General features: G+C 34.1%; 2 protein-coding genes across 2 annotated transcripts; one reads left to right on the top strand and one right to left on the bottom strand.

The window, feature by feature from the left end:
* Positions 1–1287: 1287 nt before the first annotated feature.
* arrb2b (arrestin, beta 2b) lies at positions 1288–20854 on the top strand. The gene is made up of 14 exons (XM_030162092.1): positions 1288–1382; positions 7760–7790; positions 8446–8506; positions 10095–10139; positions 10477–10673; positions 12226–12353; positions 14985–15120; positions 15200–15284; positions 15392–15464; positions 16849–16986; positions 17644–17727; positions 18636–18712; positions 18803–18848; positions 20143–20854. Exons 1-14 carry the CDS (start codon positions 1360–1362, stop codon positions 20237–20239), a joined length of 1221 nt encoding a protein of 406 aa, XP_030017952.1. The 5' UTR covers positions 1288–1359; the 3' UTR covers positions 20240–20854.
* A 744-nt stretch (positions 20855–21598) lies between these two features.
* On the bottom strand, positions 21599–23815 carry med11 (mediator complex subunit 11). The gene is made up of 3 exons (XM_030162118.1): positions 23580–23815; positions 22080–22210; positions 21599–21868 (listed from the first exon to the last, which is right to left on the bottom strand). The coding sequence occupies exons 1-3, from the start codon at positions 23647–23649 to the stop codon at positions 21722–21724; spliced, it is 348 nt and encodes a 115-aa protein (XP_030017978.1). The 5' UTR covers positions 23650–23815; the 3' UTR covers positions 21599–21721.

A 23815-nucleotide genomic window follows, 5' to 3' on the forward strand; every position in this document is an offset into this window, starting at 1 on the left:
CCAAAACAACATCCATGAATATACAAGAGAACAGCTGGAGAATAACTGTCCACTGGAGTGACCAGTATGCATGAAAGGGTTAAATAAATCTATCTACATTTGTCTTCAGTGTAGTGGAAAAGCATCAGATATGGTGTCCCTTTGGATAATAAAGGAGTAGTTTTGTGTCAGTGCTTCTGACTTTTATTTGCTATCGTATTTTTGCATTTACTTTTTGATCATTGATTGTTGATTATTGATTCTATGTCTGTACATCTATATTTTGTATTTTACAGATAGGCAAGGCTAGTTTATTTGTATAGCAGTATTCACACACAGGGTAACTCAAAGTGCTTTACAAAGGCATAAAAAAAAATACAAAAGAAAAAAAAAGCAAGACATTGAAATTACATTGAAATCAAAAAAGGAAAAAAAAAAAGACATTAAAATAATCAGATAAAACATAATTTTAAAATGCAGTCACAGAATTAAAAAAAAAAAAAAGACATTCATTATATTAACCCTTTGATGCATGAATTATTAAACCCTTAGTCAAGATTTTTTTCCTGAGTGTTTTTGTTCCTCTTTAGGCATGAAAAAAACAATGTCATTGAAATTTTTTATGAACCTGTTTTTTATGGGGTTTCAAAAATGTCTACTCAGCTGGACAGCATGCGTTTAATTTTTGAAGAAAAGAAACATGTATTCAAAATACAATATCAGAAAGTGATATACTGTGTGAAAACTATGAAATTTTTTTAATGCAGCTAATCTGATGTTTTCTCACATTTTATCATACTCTAATACAAGTTATTACCTCACTTCATGGACATAATTTTTTTTTTTTTAACTTTTTGTTTAAGAAAACTGTTAATTACAGTCTAATTGCAAATAGCAACTGATTTACTCTCAAACATGTTACTGTAGATCAGGTTTACCAAGTATTTATCAGTAATTGTGTGAATTGCAGTGTATGAGATAGTGCATAAGTGTCCAGGGTGTTGACTGATATGCAACTAAAACACCAAAACCCATGAATATACGAAAGAACAGCTGTAGAATAACTGTCTACTGGAGTGACCAGTATGTATGAAAGGGTTAAAATCATATGTGAAAATTAACATTAGAATGAAAATAGAGAAAAGTAAGACATTAAAATAAAAAAAAGTGAATTTAAAAGATAAGATTGAAGAGTTTACTAAGATAGATAGATAGATAGATAGATAGATAGATAGATAGATAGATAGATAGATAGATCAGAGTGCGTGTGGGCGTGGCTTGTGACGTCATCAGCGGAAACAGGCAGACGGTGTTAAAAATCCGTCAGAAAAAGCAACAGCAGCAAGAACAGAGGATTAATACGAACCCAGAACAGAAAAGATGGGAGAAAAAGTCGGGAGCAGGTAAGAGTTCAGATCTGTTTTATTTATGTTCCACAGATTCATAAAGCACAGACTGTTTGTTTTAGTCTGTTTTATTTATTTCACTTTTTTTTTTTTTTTTTAATTGTAACTCACAAAATAACTACTGTGTACTATAGTGTGTGTTCATTTCCTAAAGTTATCAACAAAATGCACCAATAACTTAACCCACAGACTTTATGATAATGGTTTTATATTTGCAGGAACGTCGCACAACAGCGCTTCATATAAACACATTCCAGTCTGTAACTCCTCAGTAAACTGTTTACGACTATAAATTTACATTTACTGTCAATAAATGTCCATATTCATTCCCGACTGTTGGATGTTCAGTTTTTACGTGTATCTATGCGTAATTCTGTTCCAAAAAACCATAAGAAACGCGTTAGATTTTGGAAAACAGCCTGGAAAACACTGTTCCTTTTTAGAGAAAACGGGAAACAGCAGGAAGAAGAAAAGTCCATCTGCCCTTTACAGTTAAGACTGTTTTAAACCTAGACTTTTACAGTAAAGCTTTTAAAAATGAAAATTTAAAAAATAATAAAAGAATAATAATAATCGAAGTGTTAGTGCTGTTTATTATCTTATTGTCTGTGTCAGTATTAAACTGACATATCTAATACACTAAAGCCAGTGTATGCTGTTTACAATTTTGGATAAATAGTTTTATTTTAAAGGTAAAAAGTATTTTAAGGTATTTTATTAAACGTCAGTCAAACGCTCTTTTACAGTTTTGACATGAGTTTTGAATAAATCAAATCTTTACCATCTGTGGGAGTGAATATAATAAAGACATAAAACTGATTTTTTTTTTTTTTTTTTTTTTTAAATACCGTGATTTTGTGCGATGCAATATAAATGAAAATTTAAAAAAAAAAACAAAATGTGCAAACTAAACCAAATCAACATTGTATTGTAAAGTTAGCTTAGTTGTAGTTTATCCCTCAAAGGCTGTTACCTCACCTGAACTACTTTTATACTTTAGTGTAATGTGGCTTTGGATAAAATAAATAATGTGGAGAAAAAAAAGTCAAATTTGAATCATATGCCACAGGTTTCAGATTCTTATAAATATATTTGTCATAGTAACTACTACTTTTGACTACTAAATCTAAACTGACATTGAAAATAAAATAGAAAAACTAAATAAAAAATAAAATTTTCAATTATACATTTATGCTGCTTAGCCTTTTAGCGTAGCTTAGCTACATTAGCCAATTGTCATAATTCATATTGGATTATGGTCTGTTAGCCTACTTAGCTATAGCACTATAGTGTGTTTAGTCCTTTGGTTAAAGTCTGCGTTTGTGTTTATCAAGTACCTGACATTATTTGGTCATATTTACCACAGTAGTGTTCAGTCTTATGTCAGTGTTTTCAGTAAACTACCTTTAATTTACTATGTCTCACCTCTCGCTCTTCCCTCTCTATTGTCCAAATATGGACACTCCATGTTACAGATGTAACACAGTCTACATTGAATGTTAATGTCAACTTCGTTGCTTGCACAAATGTTGTACTTTTAAGTAACTGAACATATTTGGTATAATTTTGAAGCACATTCATACCTTTAAGTTCAATACAAGCTTTTGAAATGACAAGTTCAGAACACATGAATTCAGATCGATGTCCTTCAAAGTAAAATACTGATGTACAAGCAGTAAAATCAGAACAGGGCATTCATTCGTTAGTTCGCTGCTGGGTATTAGATTCAAACTCTAATGTCCTGTATCATGTGATCAGTGCTGACCTCAGCAGAAAACATTACATACACTGGTGACTTTTTTGGTTTGAGGTGACAGGATTTCCTCCCAAAGTGAAACGCAGCACATTCCTGTACAGCTGTTTGATAAAAGGTCTTAAAACTACTGCTGTGTGCATTCACTTAGAATTACTAAGAAATCTCTGTCTGTTTCTAAAAAATATTCTGCTCTGTCCTGAATGGAACATGTCTGATGGTTTCATTTATTGGCATTATTAAGCACAGTTCTGTTCAAAGCTTCACACACCGGTCACGTCAGTCACTCTTCCTGTTTTACATTCATTGTCCACATTTATTGGCCCAGGACACCAAACCAACTGCATGGAAAGCTTCAGGGCTTCATTAAAGCTTCATCTTGTCATGATTACTGACTGTTTCTTTATTAGTTTGTGTTAAATCTACCTCTTACTGCTTCCAGCATGTTCAGGCAAAAGGGTTCCCTGGGTGTTCAAACATTCCAGGAGGGGAATTACCAAGTGGGTACTTTTATTTTTGGAACTATACACCTATTATAATAATTCTATATTCTGGGCTGTGGATCCACTCATTGGGCTGCCATGGCCGCTCAAGCCAGTTTACAAATTAAATCTATTTTTGTGTGTGAAGGCTCTGTAAATGATAGCGTAATTCAGACAGGATTAAAAAAAAACTTAATCTCTTATCTTTGACTCTGATACAGTTTTTTTCCTGAAATAAAACCAGACAGGGGTGGAGCTTCACTTTTATATACAGTCACTTTTGTTTCCAAACAAACACGATGGCTTCAACATTGTTTTTCAGCTGAGTTACTGTTGCTCCGAAATGTTCATTTAAAATTTTACTTAAGAAAATGTTTTACTTTTTCTTCTTGTCATTTGGGGTGTTTGTATTTTTTTTACCCCACTCTCCGAAAGAGAGGCAAGGGGTATTGTTTTTGGTTCAGTTTGTTTCTTTGTTTGTTTGTTAGCACTCTAGCAGCAAAACTATTAGTTGAATTCATACCTAATTGGGTTTATAGATTGCCAGTGACCCAGAATAGATATCAGTACATTTTGGGAACAGTAGGTCAAAGTTCAGATTTTTTATAAAAAAAAAAAAAAAATTATTTTTTTTCCATTTACTTATAATGGGCAAAAGTTCAAATGTCTGTAGCAGCAAAACTATTTGTTGAATTCATACCAAATTGGGTTTATAGATTGCCAGTGACCCAGAATAGATATCGGTACATTTTGGGAACAATAGGTCAAAGTTCACATTTTTTATACATTTTTAAAATATTTTTTTCCCCATTTACTTATTAAGGGGCAAAATTTCAAATGTCTATAGCAGCAAAACTATTAGTTGAATTCATACCTAATTAGGTTTACAGATTGCCAGTGACCCAGAATAGATGTCATTACATTTTGGGAAAAGTAGGTCAAAGTAAAAAATGTTTTGAATTTTTTAAATGTTTTTTTTTTTTTCCTCCTATTTACTTATAATGGGTGAAATTTCACATGTCTGTAGCGGCAAAACTATTGGTTGAATTTTACTACATTTGGGTTTATAGATTGCCAGTGACCCAGAATAGATGTGATTACATTTTGGGAAAAGTAGGTCAAAGTTAAAATTTTTTATGAATTTTTTAAACTCTTTTTTTTTCTCCCTTTTACTTATAATGAGCGAAATTTCAAATGTCTGTAGCAGCAAAACTATTGGTTGAATTCATACCTAATTAGGTTCATAGATTGCCAGTGACCCAAAATAGATGTCATTACATTTTTGGAAAAGTAGGTCAAAGTTAAAAAATTCTTTGAATTTCTTACATGTTTTTTTTTCTCCCATTTACTTATAATGGCTGAAATTTGACATGTCTATAAAACCATCAATTTTGTTTCATTTTACTTCAAACTTGGCACATATATAGAGGCTGACATCAGCACATGCATAGACATGATGACATTTGCTGGATCGATGCCAAAATAAGCTACAATGCGTGTGAGGGGCGGGGTTTGTTGTGCCTGGCACCACTTGTTTGTTTATTTTAACATTTCCTGTCCTCTGTAAATGTTTGGATTCTCTTTGGGTGGATTACATGTCTTTATTTCTCCTTGAGTGTGCGTTTCTGTAGAGTAAGGGTGAATGACCTTGTTTTTCTGTTGCCAGTCCAACACATGTGCTCATTGACAGGACACACACATCATTAAAATGCGATTTCATGGCGACATTTGACTGAGGCATAATATGTGATTTACTTTAGTTTACAATATTCTTCCTGTCCGACACCATTAACCACCATTAACCATTACTGCTGCTCGCTAACTTTCATTGTATATTCACATCCTACTGTGGAGTGTGGGTGAAAGACGGGAAATACTGCATGACATTATTACACAGTTTATGAGTGTGTGTGTGTGTGTGTGTGGCTGCAATAATATCCACAGTTTTTTTTTTTTTGTTTTTTTTTTTTTAAATAGGCTTTTGAAATGATGTGATACAATATGTGAACAGTATGAAAAATGTAAATTAGAAAAGAATGCAGCAGTAAAACACAAATTTCATGTTTATGAAAATACAGCTGCATATACAACTCAAAAGATAGATAAGAGAGAAGCAAAAAGCTATGTTGCATTGGATTACATTATATTATATTATAATTGTATTGTAATCAATGTGGAATACAAATGACATTTCAACCTAATGGTAATGGTAATACAGTGCTGTGAGAAAGTGTTTTCCCCTTCCTGATTTCTTATACAGTCTACTCTCGTTAAACCGCCCGCCGTTATACCGCCATTTCCGCTTATCGCCATCCGCCAGCCCAGTTCCATGCACAAACAACACTTATACCATTGATTTCCCGACCGGTATACCGCCAGCGTCGTGGCGCGGCACCTCCGAGGTGCGCCGCCGTGGCACCTCCGAGGTGCGGCTCCCAGTGTTGTCTTTTCCGTGGAAACCGGGTCGAAATGGCTCTTTGAGTGTTAAAGGTTGCCGATCCCTGCCTTACAACATAACAGAATCAAGATTTATTTAGAAACGCAATTAGAACGGGTTAACGGAGGCAGCATAGACATCATATAGTAAAGACATACACATTATGGACGCAACCCGTTGTAACGCCATTTTCGCTATACCGCCAATTTGGCCGTGAACGGAAGTTGGCGGTATAACGAGAGTAGACTGTAATTATGCATTATTGTCATACTTACATGTTCCAGATAATCAAAGAAATTATAATATTAGACAAAGCTGATCTGAGTAAATCTAAATGCAGTTTTTAAATGATGATTTTATTTATCAAGGGAAAAAAAGATATGTAAACCTACATGCCCCTGTATGAAAAAGTAATTTCCCCCTGTTGTTACATCACAAAATTAAACATTTTAAAACTGAGTTCAGTGTCACTAGCCACATCCAGACCTAATTACTGCCAGACCAGTTGAACCAAGAAATAACTTAAATAGAACATGTCTGAAAAAAAGTGAAGTAGGTTAAAAGGTCTCAAACTGCAGCAGATCATCTAAACAAATTAAAGAACAATGCAAAAATCTAAATCTTACCAAGTGTATTTTTCTCATTTCTGGTCAAAATATCTCATCACACTTAAAATAAGACATAATCACCTAAAGAGGAACTTTTCAGTGAGATATAAGAAATTATTTTTAGACAATAGATCTGGAAAATCTTCTTTCAAGAAATCTTACCGAGATAATTTTCACTTGTTCCATTGGCAGATTATTATTTTTTTATTTTATTTTATTTTATTTTATTTTATTTGTTTATTTATTTTGAAGATGCAAAGAAACAAAATAAAACAAAACAAAATAAAATAAAATATTTAAATGGAGAGAATATATCTTCAGCACATACAAGTCTGAATTTTGCATGGTCGAAAAGGAGTAGGAAGAAGTAGAAATTTATTTAATCCTACCCCTCAGTGCTTTTACACTTTTATCACTAACTTGATACAAGAATCAAACAATACTAATTACCAAATTTTAGCATCGAACCACAACAAATACATAATGCAGTAATTGAATTACACACAACAATATGATCATGGCAGTACAGTCATACAAACAGACTCAACAATTCAACAGTTTTCTTCAATAATTCCAGCAGATTTATCAATACAACATCATCCATAAACAAACAGGCCTCATTGTCATTATTGAATACTGTACCTCTCAAGAATCATTTTTTGCTTGAATTAAGCAAAAAAAAAAAAAAAAAAAAACCCAACAAATCTTGAATTTAGCAAAAAAAATAAAAAATCTGACAATGGAACAACTGAAAATTGTCTTGGTATCTTCAATCTGATGGAGATGCAGGCTGTTCATGGCCAAAAAACCCTCCGATAAGGCTGAATTAAAACAATTCTGTAGGAGACCTGGCCACAATTCCTCCACAGTGGTGTATGTGTTTGATGATCTGAAATATTTAAGTGCGACACATATGCAAAAAACTAACAGATCAGGAAGGGGGAAGAATTTTTTCACAACACTGTACATCTGTTCAGCTGGTCACTGCCACCGCATCATCCTCCATTTGTCCATAACATCTGTCCAACAGTTCACAGACATAAGACATTATAAGAGGGTTTCAATTCATTGTACTTCTCACCTTTTTCTCTTAGGGTTTTTAAGAAGTCCAGTACAAACAATAAGGTAAGAAAAGTGTGTGAGGATTCGATTAGTCACTCTGTTCTTCCCTGGAGTGACCTTCACTTCGAGGTGTGGGCTGATCTTAACCCATTAAGACCCAAACAGCCACTGGTAACTCAAACCATTTACTGATGTAATATATTTAATACCTTTTGATCCATTAATCCTATCACTACATGTAAATAATTGGTGCAAAATGCAGTTTGTCATCTTTTCATTGTCATCAGATATGACCCATTTGGACATTCTGTAGTGAACAACATTGATTACCAGTCAAACTCATGTTCTTCGATAAATGACAGTTGTTGGAGATGCTTGTTTTTATGTTCAGTTAATGATATATTTTAGTGAAAAGTCACTTTTTGTTCAGTTTTCTCTGTTTTTGTTATAATAACCCTCAAATCTAATATCAGAATGATGATTAAAAGGACATGATCTGTAAATTTAATATAGGAAAATATCTGATTTTTACTGGAAAAAGTGCAAAAATACAGAGGTAATAAATGGTGATAAATCACTTAAGAAAAGTTAAATAGAAAGAAAAATTCATTTGGGAACTGAAACAAAAGCAGCACTGGGTCTTTATGGGTTAATGCCTCATTTGTGTGTTAATTAACGCTCTGTACCTTAAAATGTACTTTTTCCTTTCTGTCCTCAGCTCACACTTTATCTGGGAAACAGAGACTTTGTGGATCATCTAGACCATGTGGATCCAGTAGGTGAGTCTCATATCCATAGACAAACCCACTGTCACTCACAAGTCATCTCATTCTACCACTTGTTTGGTCATGGGCCTCTGTTTTCAACACTCAGAGCACCCCTACAGCATCTGTTTTTGACATGTAAGGATCCAGGCAGAAATCAAAGTAAGTAGAAAAAACCTTCTTAGGAGGTGGTCCAGATTGTTATGATGGAAGGCCAAAGTTTGTGGACACACAGGACATCAGGGTTTGTGTCACACGTCATGCTCTGTTGACCTCTTTTTAAGTATTCTTAACTGTAGCTTTGACCCTTTTTTCTAACTTTAACTTTTTTAAATCAAGGTTTATTTATTGGCATTTTAGCAGGTTTTAACAGCAACAACATAACAAGTGGTGCCAGGCATAACAAACCCCACCCCTCGCACGTATTGTAACTTATTTTGACATCAATCCAGATGATGTCATCATGTCTATGCATGTGCTGATGTCAGCAAATGGCCAGCATAGACAAATTGTGGGAAAAAAAAAAGATTTAAAAAATTCATAAAAAATTTGAACTTTGATATTCTTTTCCCAAAATGCAATCATGTCTATTCTGGGTCACTGGCAATCTGTAAACCCAATTTGGTATGAATTCAAACAATAATTTTGCTGCTAAAGTGTTAACAAACAAACAAACAAAGCAAAATCAATACCCCTTCCCTCCCCTTTGGAGGGTGGGGTAACAACAAACTAGCCCCCACCCCAGTACAGCTCCAACAGAGGACAAACATTCTTGCATACAAAAAAAGCAAAGAAATGTATGCTTTGGACATATTCACATTCAGTTGTTGGACATACAGAATAACAAAAAAATCATAATAATAAAAAAACAAACTGATGGATATGATTAAATGAAAATAAACAGAAAACAAACTTTCCAACTTTAACTTAAAGTTGTTTTTATGTCTAAACCTAACCTAACCATGGCCATTGCACTGTCTAGATGTAAAAATAATGACAAAATAATGTGTCATACATGCACTAATATACAGTGAGTGGCCAAAAATGTCCCACACTTAATATAACATTGAACTGCTTAGAAGCTTCGATTACGCAGTTGTCTTTCATTTATGTCACACAATACTTATGCAATGTCTCAATAAACATCACAACGTTCATTCATTCTTTTCTTTATTTGTTTATTCCGAGCGTTTACAGAATACATGGAAGTTCAAAATTCCAACATCATTCATTTACACTCGAAAAGGAGTGGGAAGAAGAAAAATGTATTTAATCCCACCCCCATTCTCATCATCAAATCACTTAACATAATAACGTTGTAAATACTCGCTCCTGTCCTTGACCTCAAACCAGAACAATGAACACAATAGGCCTATACCAAATTAGAATGAACTCGTTCGACAGTATTTGCATTATGTAACCAAAATGTGTGTGAAAAAATAGAAACAAAGTACATTCATGGTGGTGTTACTATGGGTAACCGTCAACTTACATCATAATAACTAGAAGCACTCGGAGAGCGCAGACCTCCGCTAAGGCAGATCAGTTTCACCTGCATATGTATGTTCAGCATCATTAAGTAGTTTTGTGTTTGTGTTTGCAGAAGGAGTTCTTCTTGTAGACCCACAATACCTGAAAGAACGAAAAGGTATGTCAGCATTAAGATAGAAACAGAGTAACTGACTGAACCAGAGTACTGGATGGATGGATGGATGGATGGATGGATGGATGGATAGATAGATAGATAGATAGATAGATAGATAGATAGATAGATAGATAGATAGATAGATAGATAGATAGATAGATAGATAGATAGATAGATAGATAGATAGATAGATAGATAGATAGATAGATAGATAGATAACATAAAATAAATAAAAATAACCATTGTACCAGATCAATACCATTAAAATATTCCTGTCTGTGCTTATTAGCCCAGGGATATGAATGAATTACCACCGACCTGCTTGTGTCCTTGTCGACAGTGTTTGTGACTCTGACTTGTGCCTTCCGTTATGGTCGGGAGGACCTGGATGTCCTGGTTGTGTCTTTCCGGAAGGTTCTGTACTTCCGAGCCCTCCAGGCCTACCCTCCCCTACCAGAGGAGACCAAACCTGTGAGCCATCTGCAGGAGAAGCTCCTGAAGAAGCTGGGTCCAAACGCCTACCCCTTCAGCTTTACTGTAAGACTGCTGCAGTACTCGGATACTACGTCTGTCACTCACAATATCCATCGATCGAATCTCACAGAGCACTGAAATGAAGAGGAAATGTTGGTTCTGTTACCCATTCTCGTCGTAGTTAATATGTATTTTATTGTACTTCATTAGAAGCAGTTTCAGATGCAACTTAAACAGTACTTTAAAATTATTCAAATTGACAAAATAACCCCTATCTTGTGAAGTCATTGCCTACATTTGTGTTTTTACCTTCCTTTGTGTGTCTTCAAGGTCTTTTACATCTTATGCCATTTTTGTCTTGTTATGTATTTCACTTCATCTGCATCATTTTCATCTTATATGTTTTGTTACATCTGTTAAATCATTTGAACATTACTTTAATTGAGGCATTTGAGACTTAGTTTATGATATACAGTAGACGACCATTTTCCACTGTGGAAAATCACAGACCACAATACTACTAGTCAGAAATCATTTACAGGATTATAGTCACCTGCAAAATGAATCAAAATGATCTGACTGCCATTAAAAAGAGTTAATATAGATTTTAATTCAAATCACCAGAAGCATCAGGGGTCTGCGGATGACACAAGTTTAAGGCAGCTTAGCATATCGTTAGCCTCATAACATAATTGTCATATTTTTGCCAAATTGTGATATCTGCATAAAATGAATCAGCAGTGTTAGGAGAGTAAAGTCATGTAGATATCCCAATAAATGACAAAAAATATATGACTTAGGCAATTATGCTATGAGGCTAATGATATGTAACAACTTACTAGCAACCTGGCTAGCTGTAAGCTAATATTACCCATGGAGCACAGCTACTAATGTCTCTTAACCTTGTAAAGCCTGAACCATTAAATCACTGACAGAAAATTCCAGTTCTTTGAAACTGGAGCCTTTATTGTTCCTTCTGAACAACCAAAAAAGTTGTTTTTTGTTTTTTTTTTTTCAAATATCAATCTCTATGTATGAGCTTAAATTTTGTATCATATTTGATACATCAGGTTTCAATGCTAAATATTATTATATTTGAACAAACAAAAACATAACATAATACAAACATGTCGAACAAATTGGTAATTCCTTTTCAAAATTGTCAAAGTTCTTCCTCCTTCCTCATTAATGACAGTCTCGTAGTGTCACTGGAAAGACCTCTGGTGAATGAATTCCTCCCCCTGGTGGATTATCTGTGTATTGCATGTATTTAATTGTGTACATTAGGTTTTTCAAGAAAAAAAATAGCACTCTGATAGTGTAGAGGGCTTCAAAACTCATGTATCAAATATGATACCTTTGGCGTTATAGGGTTAATTAAACAGCTAGTTAGCAAGCCAGCTTGGCTTAGATTAAGTTAAAGTACAAAACTGTTCTTTGAAGTTTTCCAACCAAACTGACCTGAGTCTCCTGGAAAGAGGAAACAGTGAATTGATCAGGTATGTGTGCACATTATAGGGGTGAGGATATATGTCCACTATTGGATGTTTTGTGTTGATTGTTCCTGGACACTCAGAGCTGCTAACTGCACTTCATCCTTGTTTATATGTGTTAGATTCCGCAGAACCTGCCTTGTTCAGTGACCCTTCAGCCAGGCCCAGAGGACACTGGGAAGGCATGTGGAGTTGATTATGAGCTCCAAGCATTCTGCGCAAAGACGGTGGAGGAGAAGGTCCACTCAAGGTTAGCATACACCCCATACTCCAAAAATACTGCTTTTTTTTCTACCAGCAGGCAATAGTGAATCAATTTGGAAGACCTATTCCTCTATGTACTCCAACCACTAAATGTGTTTCCATCCAGCTGCTCACATCTGGACATGAACGTGCTTGTTAGGCAGTTGTCCAATTACTTTTGAGCTGCTGAAAATGGAGGGACTTTGTTTAAAAGTTTTTGTAATTCCTAAATTAATGCAGTAATTTTAATGCAATATTTTCTGTTAAGCCCCTTGAGTTAAAGCTGAAAATCCACACTTCACTCACATGTTGATTGCTCCATTTCAAATCCATTGTGGTGTTGTATGGACTCAAAATTACAAACTTTGAGTCACTGTCCAAATACATATGGACCTGACTGTATATCCCACCCACTGACAGGTTCCACTGTAACAAGATTATTAACCCATAAAGACCCAGTGCTACTTTTGTGTTGATTTTTTTTCTCTAAATTTAGCAATTCTTAAGAGATTTTATACCATTTATTACTAAAATAATCCTCAATATTTTGCATCTTTTCAGTGAAAATCAAGTGTTTTGCCATATTTAATACATTTATCACATAGATTTTCATAAAAGGTCCGATTAAAGTTAAGTGTTATTGAATCAACAACAGAGAAAACCGAAAAAAGTGACTATTTCAAGATAAACCTAGTGTGTCCATCCACTGTCATTGATCCAACTCTGTGGGTTTTACTGGTGAATCGATGTTACAGAAGATGACAGTATTTCCACGGTAACTACGGAGCCTCTGAATGTCCAAATGGGTCATATCTGATGACCATGAAAACATGAAGAACTGTATTTTACACCAGTTATTTACATGTATTGATAGGATTAGTGGATCAACAGGTATTAAACAGTATAGATCAGTAGATGATTTTAATCAGTGGTGGGTATTTGGGTCTCTGTGGGTTAACACTGCTACACTGTAAGACCAGATAAGTTGAGTTTACTTTAAACATTTGAGTAAACCGGTTGCCTTAAAAAATTTAAGTAATGAGTAATGAAAACTTGAGTGTATTAAACTTAAATGCTTGATTTGAATGGAATTGCTATTTTAAGTCCAACACACTAAATGCCAAGTTAATTTAACTTAAAATTTGTTGCAGTGTCAATTGCTTTGTATAATCATTAGACTTAATATCATCAATTCATTGTACTCAATTCCAAGTTGATTTAAATTGAAATCTTTTCAATACAACTTGCTTTGTATAATTATTCAACTTAATGTATTGTAGCATGGATGGAAGTAAGGCAGGGAGTTAGCTCAACGTAATTTACCAGTACAGGAAGTGCTTTTAATCCTTTCATGCATGAATTATGAGAACCTTAGTCAATATTTTTCTTGAGTGTTTTTATTCCTCTTTAGGCATGAAAAAAACACAATGCAAATGAATTTTTTTTTTTTTTTATGAACCTATTTTTCGTGGAGTCACAAAAATGTCCACTCAGCTGGACACCATGTATTAAATTTTTGAAGCAAAAAACACACATATTTAAAACTCATCATCAGAAAGTGATATACTGTGTGAAAACTATAAAATAAAAATATTGTTAATGCCGCTAATTGCTAAATCGCTAATGTTTTCTCACATTTTATCATACTCTAATATTAGTTATTACTCATTTCATGGAGATAATATCCTCCTGAGACCCAGGAATTTGACTGTTTTAGCTTTTTTACATTAAAAATTGTCTTGATTGGAAACTGCATAATGCAACAGTTTTTTCAGATACATTTTTAAAATAATTTTTATTTATTGATTGTTTTTTTTAATGGAATGTCCTTTGTAATGGACAGCATTTTTAAAGTAAAACTGTCAAACTTTTGTCCCCTGTTTCAGAAAACTGTTAATTACAGTCTAATAACAATTAGCAACTAATTTACACTAAAACATGTCACTGCAGATCAGGTTTATCATGAACAGCAAAGTTACAATAATTGTATGAACAGCAGTGTTTGGGAGGATGCATAGGCGTCCATTGTGTTGTCTGATATGCAAGTATAACAACAAAACCCATGAATATACAAGAGAACAACTTTGGAATATCTGTCCACTGTAGTGACCACTATGCATGAAAGGGTTAATTTGGCAAAGCATAAAAATCCACATATATAAACAACAATCTTGGATGAACAGGAAAGCCATTGTTTGGCCTTTGGCTCTCACTCATGGTGCAGCACTACAAAAATACAAAAACAAACACAAAAAGGCCAATAAACATTGCCATACACACATTAAGTCCAAATTAACACTAACACCACAACCCTTCTGAACCCCTGCACAGAAAAAGAACACATTTTCAACAACATGCCCAATACCCACAATGCAATGCGGAGATAAAAAGGTGTGGTCATGACTAAAACTTAGTGATTTAAATCTATTCAGCTTAAACTTTTTCGTACTTTCGACTATGTCTTCAAATTAGGAGAATATACTTCACATTTTATAGTAATGGAATAAAACTTAAATCATTTAAGTACACTGTAATTAAAGCATTTTTAGTAAATACAAAGTCCGGGCTTACAGTGTACCCCTTTACCTGTCAGTGGTCTGTGTGTTATGGCAGATTCATGCATGTGTTTGTGTTTCAGGAACTCTGTGCATTTATTGATCCGTAAAGTTCAGTACGCTCCAGAGAAGGACGGTCCACAGCCAATGGTGGAGACAAGCCGCAGCTTCCTAATGTCTGAGAGAGCGCTACACCTGGAGGCATCACTGGATAAGGGGGTAACACACCAACACATGTACTCTGATGCATTAGTGTATTTACCTGGAGATACACACCGCTGTGAATATCACCCTACAGCTGTACTACCACGGTGAAGCCATCAGTGTTAACGTCCATGTCAGCAACTACTCCACCAAGACTGTGAAGAAACTCAAGATATCTGGTAATTACACACACACATACACACACACACACACACACACACATTCACACACATCTACGTATAGTTTAACTCTGACTTTTAACTCCAGTCTAATTATCTCTCTTCAGTTCGTCAGTATGCTGACATCTGTCTGTTCACCACGGCTCAGTATAAATGTTCAGTAGCCCAGGTGGAAGCAGAGTGAGTACCTTTTTTTGTCTTACATTTCTTTTTCTGTATTTGCTTTTTATTTTTATGTAAAGGTTTTTACTTTTTTGTCATCAAAGTCATTCATGCATAAACCACAGTGTTGGTCAAAGGGACATTTAGCCTTTATTTGGTCTTTTCTGGGCTTTTTAGTAAACCCTGTAAAACCTGATCCGTCAAAAGAAGCCGCAAAATTAACATTTTTTTGGAATTGAGATGTTTATTCGACAGTTTAACAATAAACAAATGAAGCATTTTGCTGTATCATTTTGTTACGTACGAAGGTAGATTTCTTTCTTTTTTATCAATAAAAAAGGGGGGCTTTAACCCAAAAATTTTTTTTTCAATTAAAAAAACCCCTAACTTCAATTAAAAAAAAAACTTTTCAATCAAAGAAAAAGTGTTTGACTTCGAAAAAATATTTGAGACCCAAAATTTACATTTGAACACTTTTTATCTTTGTTTTTTTTGACTGAAGTTTTTTTGATTGAAAATTTTTCTCGGTTAAAGCAACTTTTTTTTTAAAATTGAATAATAAAGAAACAAATCTACCTTCATATTTATGATACATTTTTGTATCACATTTAATACATTGGGAATTTTTATATACGGCTTCAATTGTTTCTTGCTACAGTTTTTGTAATACTTTAGTACTATATGTATATGTAATATTTTATTTTGTAGCTTTTGTACATTTCTTAATTTTTTCAGTATTTTGTATTATATTTTATACAGTTGTTTTTGCACCAATTGTTTTGCTGCTAAACAGAACAGAGCTGCTAAACGAATTTTCATTGTTCCTGTAACAGTGGCAGTAAAATATTCTATTATTTTTTAGTTATTTATTATTTATTTATATTTTGCCAGCACAATTAAGAAGTGCAAAAGTAATTGATTATATATATATATATGTGTGTGTGTGTGTATGTGTGCTTGTATGTTGAGTGTTTTTGTATAAAGGTGTGTATATATGTTTGTGTATATGGATCAATGAGTGTGTGTGTGAATATAAATATAAAAGAGCAATGTAAAAGGAAGAGGGAGAAACATATACAGTATATTATTAATATTTTATGGAGAAGGGGCGGGGTTGAATAAGTTGCACTTTTTCCCACCTCTTTTCGGACATGTAAATGAAACTATTGTGCTTTTTTTTCTTTCTAAGATTGTCTTGATTGTTGACTTTTCTATTATTATTTCTGTTTTACTTGTTCACATATATGTTAAATTTCATTACATGTTTGGAATAAATCACTAAATTTATTCTATTCTATTCTATTCTATTCTATTCTATTCTATTCTATTCTATTCTATTCTATTCTATTCTGTTCTGTTCTGTTCTGTTGTCCTTGTTATACGTCTTCACCCTCAAACTTAGGGACCAGGTTTCTCCCAGCTCCACCCTCTGTAAGATCTACACTCTGACCCCCACGCTGAACGCCAACAGGGAGAAGAGAGGCCTCGCCCTGGATGGACGGCTTAAGCATGAAGACACTAACTTGGCCTCCAGCACCATGTATGCACCGAAAACACATGAATTTTCTGTTTTTATTCTACTTTTATTCTGCCTATATCTTATAACTTTTATTCTGATTGTATCTTTTATGCTTTTATACTTGTACCCTGAGAGACCTCTGCATAATAATTCCTATGTATCTTATCTTAACTTAACTTAACTTGACTTAAATGATCTTTTCTTAAATGATCTTATCTTAAATTATCTTATCTTATCTTAAATTATCTTATCTTAAATTGTCTAATCTTAAATTATCTTATCTTATCTTAAATTGTCTTATCTTATCTTAAATTATCTTATCTTGAATGATCTTATTTTGAATTGTCCTATCTTATCTTAAATTATCCTATCTTAAATTATCTTATTTTATCTTAAATGGTCTTATCTTAAATTATCCTATCTTTAATTATCTTATCTTAAATGATCTTATCTTAAATATCTTAAATGATCTTATCTTATCTTAAATTGTCTTCTCTTCTCTTCTCTTCTCTTCTCTTCTCTTCTCTTCTCTTCTCTTCTCTTCTCTTCTCTTCTCTTCTCTTCTCTTCTCTTCTCTTCTCTTCTCTTCTCTTCTCTTCTCTTCTCTTCTCTTCTCTTCTCTTCTCTCATTGTACATTCACATCCATACTGTTTTTTTGTGTTTGGTCTGTTTTATAGCATGAAGGAAGGGTCTGATAAGGACACAATGGGGATCCTGGTTTCCTACAGAGTCAGAGTCAAAGCAGTGGTGTCTCGAGGAGGGTATGTAACAGTGAAAATTCAGTTAATAATATTAGTGGTTTCAGTATTTTCCAATATGTCCATGTCACAATGTTAACTTCAAATCCCATCTGTAGAGGAAGTTGTGGGTGGTAGAAATTCACTTGATTTTTGCCAAAATAATTATAAAGATAGCTTTGCAGCACCTGAAGGGTTCAAATTCAAAGTTTTTGAACTATTAAGGTCCAAATACACAAATAAATGAACCAAAGACTAACAAAAGTGGGTTTAGTGCAATATGACTGAAGATGTGATATGTACTTTTTTTTTGTCTGGTTTGCAATTGCACAATTAGCTTATTTATCTATTTATTTAATTATTCGTCTTGCTCGTTTTTTTGTCTCTTTCTCCTTCTCTCCTTCTCGTTCTATCTTTTATATCTTATTCTTGCCTCCAGGAAAGTTAGTGTATTTTCAAGAAGTATTGTATGTATTGAATGTATTTTATGTATTTGGCTGAAGCTGTTCAATCTGAGCAGACTTTTCTGTATCTGTCATGTTAACGGTTTTCTTCCAGTATATTATAACTTTGTAATCTAAGTGATGTTTGTTATGTTGGTTGTTTGTCCAGGTCAACAGATGGAAATTAGCTTCTCTGTTAAATCTGGCGCATGCATCTTGTCAATACACACTGTCCTGTAACTAAACAGATAAATACAAAATGACCCCCTTAAAATACTATGCAACCATGCAAAATCCAGACTTGCATGTACTTAAAGAAAGATTCTGTTAATTTAAGTGTTATTTTGTTTTTGTCTTATTTTGCTTTGTTTTGTTTTATTTTATTTCTTTACATGTTCGAAATAAATAAATAAAAATATATAGTCATTATTGTAGCTTTGATGAGCATTTGAGCCCCATTTGAATTGTAATCCCAAATCATGTGTGTAGGGATGTAGCAGTGGAGCTTCCGTTTGTCCTGATGTATCCCAAACCTAAAACCCAGGTCTGCTCCGAACCACCATCAGGTATGATACATACTGTACACACACTTTATAAGCTGCAACGATTAAAGAGCGATTTAACCAATGCGTTCTTGTTTCTGTTTACTGTGTTAGCCACTGACAGTGCTGTGGACGCATGCCTTATAGAGCTGGACACTAAGTAAGTGTGTGTTTGTGATTCAGGCTGTGCATAGCTAGTTAATTTTTTACTTCAAGTGTGACAGTTACCTGGGATATTTTTTATTGTGGGTTAGTGGAAGTGCTTGTATAATGAATGAATGAATGAATGTTTATTTCAGTTAAATACAAAATACAAAACATATACATATTAAAAAACAACAACAACAACAACAACAAAACAAAACACATACATATTAAAAAACAAACAAACATAAAATTAACACATTTTGTAACTGAAAAAGGAAGAAGCTGAAGCCGGAGGCTTATTTCTGCTTCTCCTATTCACATCCTTAATTCACGTCTACACCCGTAGTTGCAGCAGGTAAATACTTAAACACAAATTATACTACATTCAGTGTTATAAATCATTTTGTAATCATATTACTTTCATAGCCCTTCAGAATTTGACAAATTAAATTCTTTTTGAAACTCAACAGTGAGCTACACAATTTCACTTCATCCTTCAGTTCGTTCCATAGCTTGACACCAATAACTGAAACACTGTGATATTTAACGTTTGTTCTTACTTTACATTTTTCAAACACAAACATCCCTCTTAAATTATAATGTCCTTCTCTTAACTTAAAAATTTTCTGAATACAAAAAGGAAAGTTTTTACTTTTAACGCGAAACATAAATTCCATTGTTTTTAAATATACAATATCAAAAAATTTTAGTAAACCAGATTCTACAAAAAGTGGATTACTTGATTGGAGATAACCAGCTTTGTTTATGACTCTAATAGCTTTTTTTGGAGTTTAATTATTGGGTCTAAATTAGTTTTATACACATTGCCCCATATTTCCACACAGTATGACATATATGGCATTACAAGTGAACAGTACAACATATGCAAACATTTTTTGTTTAACAAGTCGCGAGTTTTATAAAGACTCTTATATAAAGAGAGTTTATGGTCAATAATCACTCCCAAAAATTTTGTTTCATACACCCTTTCAATTTCAATTTCATTAATTTTCAGTTTTATATCATAATTTACCCTAGCACCACCAAAAACCATAAATTTTGTTTTATCTTCATTAAGTGATAACTTATTTACATCAAACCATTTTCTTTAAACTTCATCAATTCCTTTTCCACAGTTTCTAATATTTGTTTCATATTTGCTTATAATAGATTAATAAAATAATTCTGTGGCCTAAGCACAACCATTTCAAACTAAATATCACACAAAGTCTCATCTAATTTGTGACATCATTGCTAGACAACAGCCAATCAAGTGAATGTTTACATTTCTCTCTTCCTCTCCGCAGTACTTCACCTCAGAATGATGACTTTGTATTTGAAGACTTTGCTCGTCTGCAGCTAACAGGAACGAGTGACAAGGATGAATTTGACCCCTTCTGTTAGCTCCTCTTATCCAGTGTGCCCAGCAGGGTTGGATCAGCTCATTCAAAAACAAAAGCTAAAGGAAGCAGAGGAATGGACAGAGCAGCTGCTGCACCTGTCACAGACTGTATTTGAACTGTAGACTACCAGTGAGTTCATACAGGATGTTACATATGATCCTCCGTCTCTGTGTTGGATGACCACACAGCACAGTACCATTCTCATCAATTAGCTCCATCTAGAGCAGTGATTCTCAACTGGTGGGTCGCAACCCAAAAGTAGACCGCAAACCTATATTCAGTGGGTTATGGGCCTTTGTCTGGGCAAAAAATAATGTTAAGAAACCAACCCAAAAAATAATTTTAGAAAGGAATTTGTAATTTGAAGGTCCAGTGCGGAAGATTCACAAGTGTTGAATCGTATTTTACTCAAGATGTTCTATTATGTTAGCTATCTCTACACTATTTTGCTGACACCTGTGATAAAAGTCATAATGCACTGATTTCCATGTAAAGGACTTTATGTTATTTCTCTCCTATCTGCTTAAAAACACTGCCAGTATTACCACTTCCTGTAATCATGGTGTATTATGTAACAATCAGTATTGTGTTACAAGAATGTTGGCATGAAGAACAACAGCATCCAATCTACATGGATTATGTGTCTACATTAGCTAAAAATGATCCTTTAACAGTATTTTTGTCTCTTTTCTATCAATAACGTGATTTGAAAGGATCTGTTTTATTAAACTCCACAGAGAGTTGTGTAAATATAAACTACTATATTAATAGTGCAATAAATCCCTTCACAGAACCTATACACTATAGTAAGAAAACACACTGGAACATACTCTATGTAAAGTCATTAAAAGTGGAGTAATATCTTTTTTCTTGTGTCTTTAATAACATTTTTCATCTTTGATGTGATGTTACAATTATTTAAAACTAAAATTCTCCTGTAGGTAATGTCAGCTGTACGCTCCTCCCAAGACTGACCTCTATCCAGTCCTACATACTAACCATAACCAGATATTATTTCTGTTATTTTATATTATAGTAACTATGTAAATGATAAACTATAACACAGTATAAGTAACTCAACACAAACAAGGATGAACAGAATATTTATTTTTTGTTTGGATTTATCATGCTTCGTCAGCTTTATGTGAGAAAATGATATTTTCATTTTTGTACCAATCAAAAATGGACCTTTATTAAAAAAAAAAAAAAAAAAGCCAGAGAACCCCTGCCATATAGAAGGATATGTAGTTACTGAAAATGTCGACGGTGGAACTAAGCAAAGAGTCAGCAATAGTTGTACTGAACGAATCAGACAGGGTCACCATACAGACACACATAAGAACATAGTCAACTTTTTTTTTTCTTCAAAATTCAACTCATTTTGTCCGTGTTTTAATTTCTGTACATGTAAAAAAGTTTTTTGAAATAACAAAACAACTCTGAGTTTAGGCTCTGCTGCTGCTGACAGGCGTCCTGTTGGCTCTCAGGTCTGCGGCTGCTCCAGCATGACTTCACATGTTCGCCCCAGTTCTCCCAGTTTGACCTTGGCATACTCGGCTCTGTTCAGGGCCATCTGACAGTCCTTCCTGGCTGAGTAAGTGGAACCTTCATGAGGCTGACCCGTAGCCACCTGGGGAAAGAAAGGAGACTGGTGCTCATAATCTAATGCATTTTAACTGATTATCAGATTTATTGTAGACTGGTGTTGTTCATACATATAGGATAAATAAAAAGCAAGCCAAAACCAAAAATAACTTCAAAGCCAAAGCTAACCTGTACTTAGAATGAATTGTTTTGTGGCCTAATAAAAACAGTTTTGTGTTGTACTGTGTGTGTTGGACCTGTGTGAGGTATCTGATCTGGCCGCTCAGTTCGTTCTCCACACGGTTGACAGAACTCTGGAACTGGACCAGCTGTCGGTCCAGGAGGCTGGCATTGTGTTTGTCTTTGGATAGTTCCAGAACAATATTACCTAACAAGAAAAAAAACACACACACAACAATATGTCAACAAAAAGGCAGTGTTGCTCTGTTTTCCATAAACTCCTGATGAAAAAAGTCAGATATTTTTGAGCATTTTACTTTGATGGTAGGCTTTTATTGTAAAACTGTGGGTACAGATCATGCATCAAGATGACGCACTCCACTCAGGATTTATTCTTCTATAAAGCTGATTAACTTTTTTGTACTTCTTGTCAAATGGTGGTTTTGGAATTTTGCAAGCTAAATATATATTTGTTGCTACATGTTTAGCTTTAGAGTTTTGACCTAAAAAAAAAAAAGTGTATTTTCTAAATTATGGTGTGAGACCATTTCCAAAAAAGATGTATCATTTTATGCAATTCATAAAATTATACCCTACTAATTCCAAAAACTCAATTTTACACTAAAAGGTAGTTTATTTTCCAAGTGTTTCAAGAGCTTTGTCATTTGTAAAGGTACTTGGTAGCATGAGGACAAGTTCACTAGGATTCTTATCTTTCAGTCTTTGCAGCTTTAGAAACAAAGTGCAAACTAAAAAGCAGCAAAGAAATACACGATATATTCAGCTTCAATAAATTTAAGCATAAAAATATTAAAACTAACTGCATAACATGAACCAGAGGAAAGGTCTGGATGGTCCCTTCAGAATTCATGCCAATCCAATCCAATCCAACTTTATTTATAAAGCACTTTAAAACAACCACAGAGGACCAAAGTGCTGTACAGAAGAATAAAAGCACAATACAAATTAATAAAAGCCTTAAAAACATTAAAATCAAATAAAATAAAATAAGTTAAAATATTAAAAGAGAAACAAAATGTCAACATTGCACGAGTGTTAAAAGGCCAAGGAGAACAAGTGGGTTTTAAGAAGAGATTTAAAAACGGGCAAGGAGGAGGCCTGTCTGATATACAGAGGCAGGTTGTTCCACAGTCTGGGACCAGCAGCAGCAAAGACCCCATCTCCTTGTAGCTTGCACATTGTTCTGGGCACTATCAAAAGCAGCTGATCTGAGAGAGCGAGTAGCAATGTATGTGTGAAGGAGCTCAGAGAGGTAGGGCGATGCAAGACCATGGAGGGATTTAAAAACAAAAGTATTTTAAAATGGCAAAATGTGTACAAAAAAAGTGTTATTCATTTCCATAACATTTTTATCAAGCCCAGAACTACCTGTACGCAAAATTTCATTAAATGAACATAATGTCAATAAACATTCTTGAATCTTGAATGAACATGTGTCTACACTAAACACAGCTCAGGCAAAGGGTGGCAGACAAATGGAAAATAACCTACATCCACTTGCCAATAAAAATGCGGTTCTTGTACAAGTGCGTGTGTTTGCTGGATTTTCTCCTCACCGGCACATTGAAGAATCATGGCTATCTCCTTCTCCACATCCTCCAGAGCCCTGAGCCGCTCATTTGCCATCTGTTGAAACTAGACGGGGACCGTGAGCACCTCCAGAAGCACTATTTTAAAGTCCAAGTAAGGTTGGCGCAGGAGGAACGAACTATTTCCTTTCGGCTCACTTCGTTTACCTTTACATTACTGAATGATGAACGCCGAACCACAACAAAGAGCGCTTGAAAATGAC

Source organism: Sphaeramia orbicularis, chromosome 18 (genome assembly GCF_902148855.1).
Source record: "Sphaeramia orbicularis chromosome 18, fSphaOr1.1, whole genome shotgun sequence".
Classification (NCBI taxonomy): domain Eukaryota; kingdom Metazoa; phylum Chordata; class Actinopteri; order Kurtiformes; family Apogonidae; genus Sphaeramia; species Sphaeramia orbicularis.

Excerpts from the sequence above, each read along its gene's own strand:
- arrb2b (XM_030162092.1), top strand. The coding sequence starts at position 1,360 with ATGGGAGAAAAAGTCGGGAGCAG. Across the intron at positions 15,121-15,199 it reads AGGCATCACTGGATAAGGGG|CTGTACTACCACGGTGAAGC; the intron begins GTAACACACCAA and ends ATCACCCTACAG. Across the intron at positions 16,987-17,643 it reads AACTTGGCCTCCAGCACCAT|CATGAAGGAAGGGTCTGATA; the intron begins GTATGCACCGAA and ends TCTGTTTTATAG.
- med11 (XM_030162118.1), bottom strand. The coding sequence starts at position 23,649 with ATGGCAAATGAGCGGCTCAGGGCTCTGGAGGATGTGGAGAAGGAGATA. Across the intron at positions 22,211-23,579 it reads CATGATTCTTCAATGTGCCG|GTAATATTGTTCTGGAACTA; the intron begins GTGAGGAGAAAA and ends TTTTCTTGTTAG. Across the intron at positions 21,869-22,079 it reads AGATCAGATACCTCACACAG|GTGGCTACGGGTCAGCCTCA; the intron begins GTCCAACACACA and ends TTCTTTCCCCAG.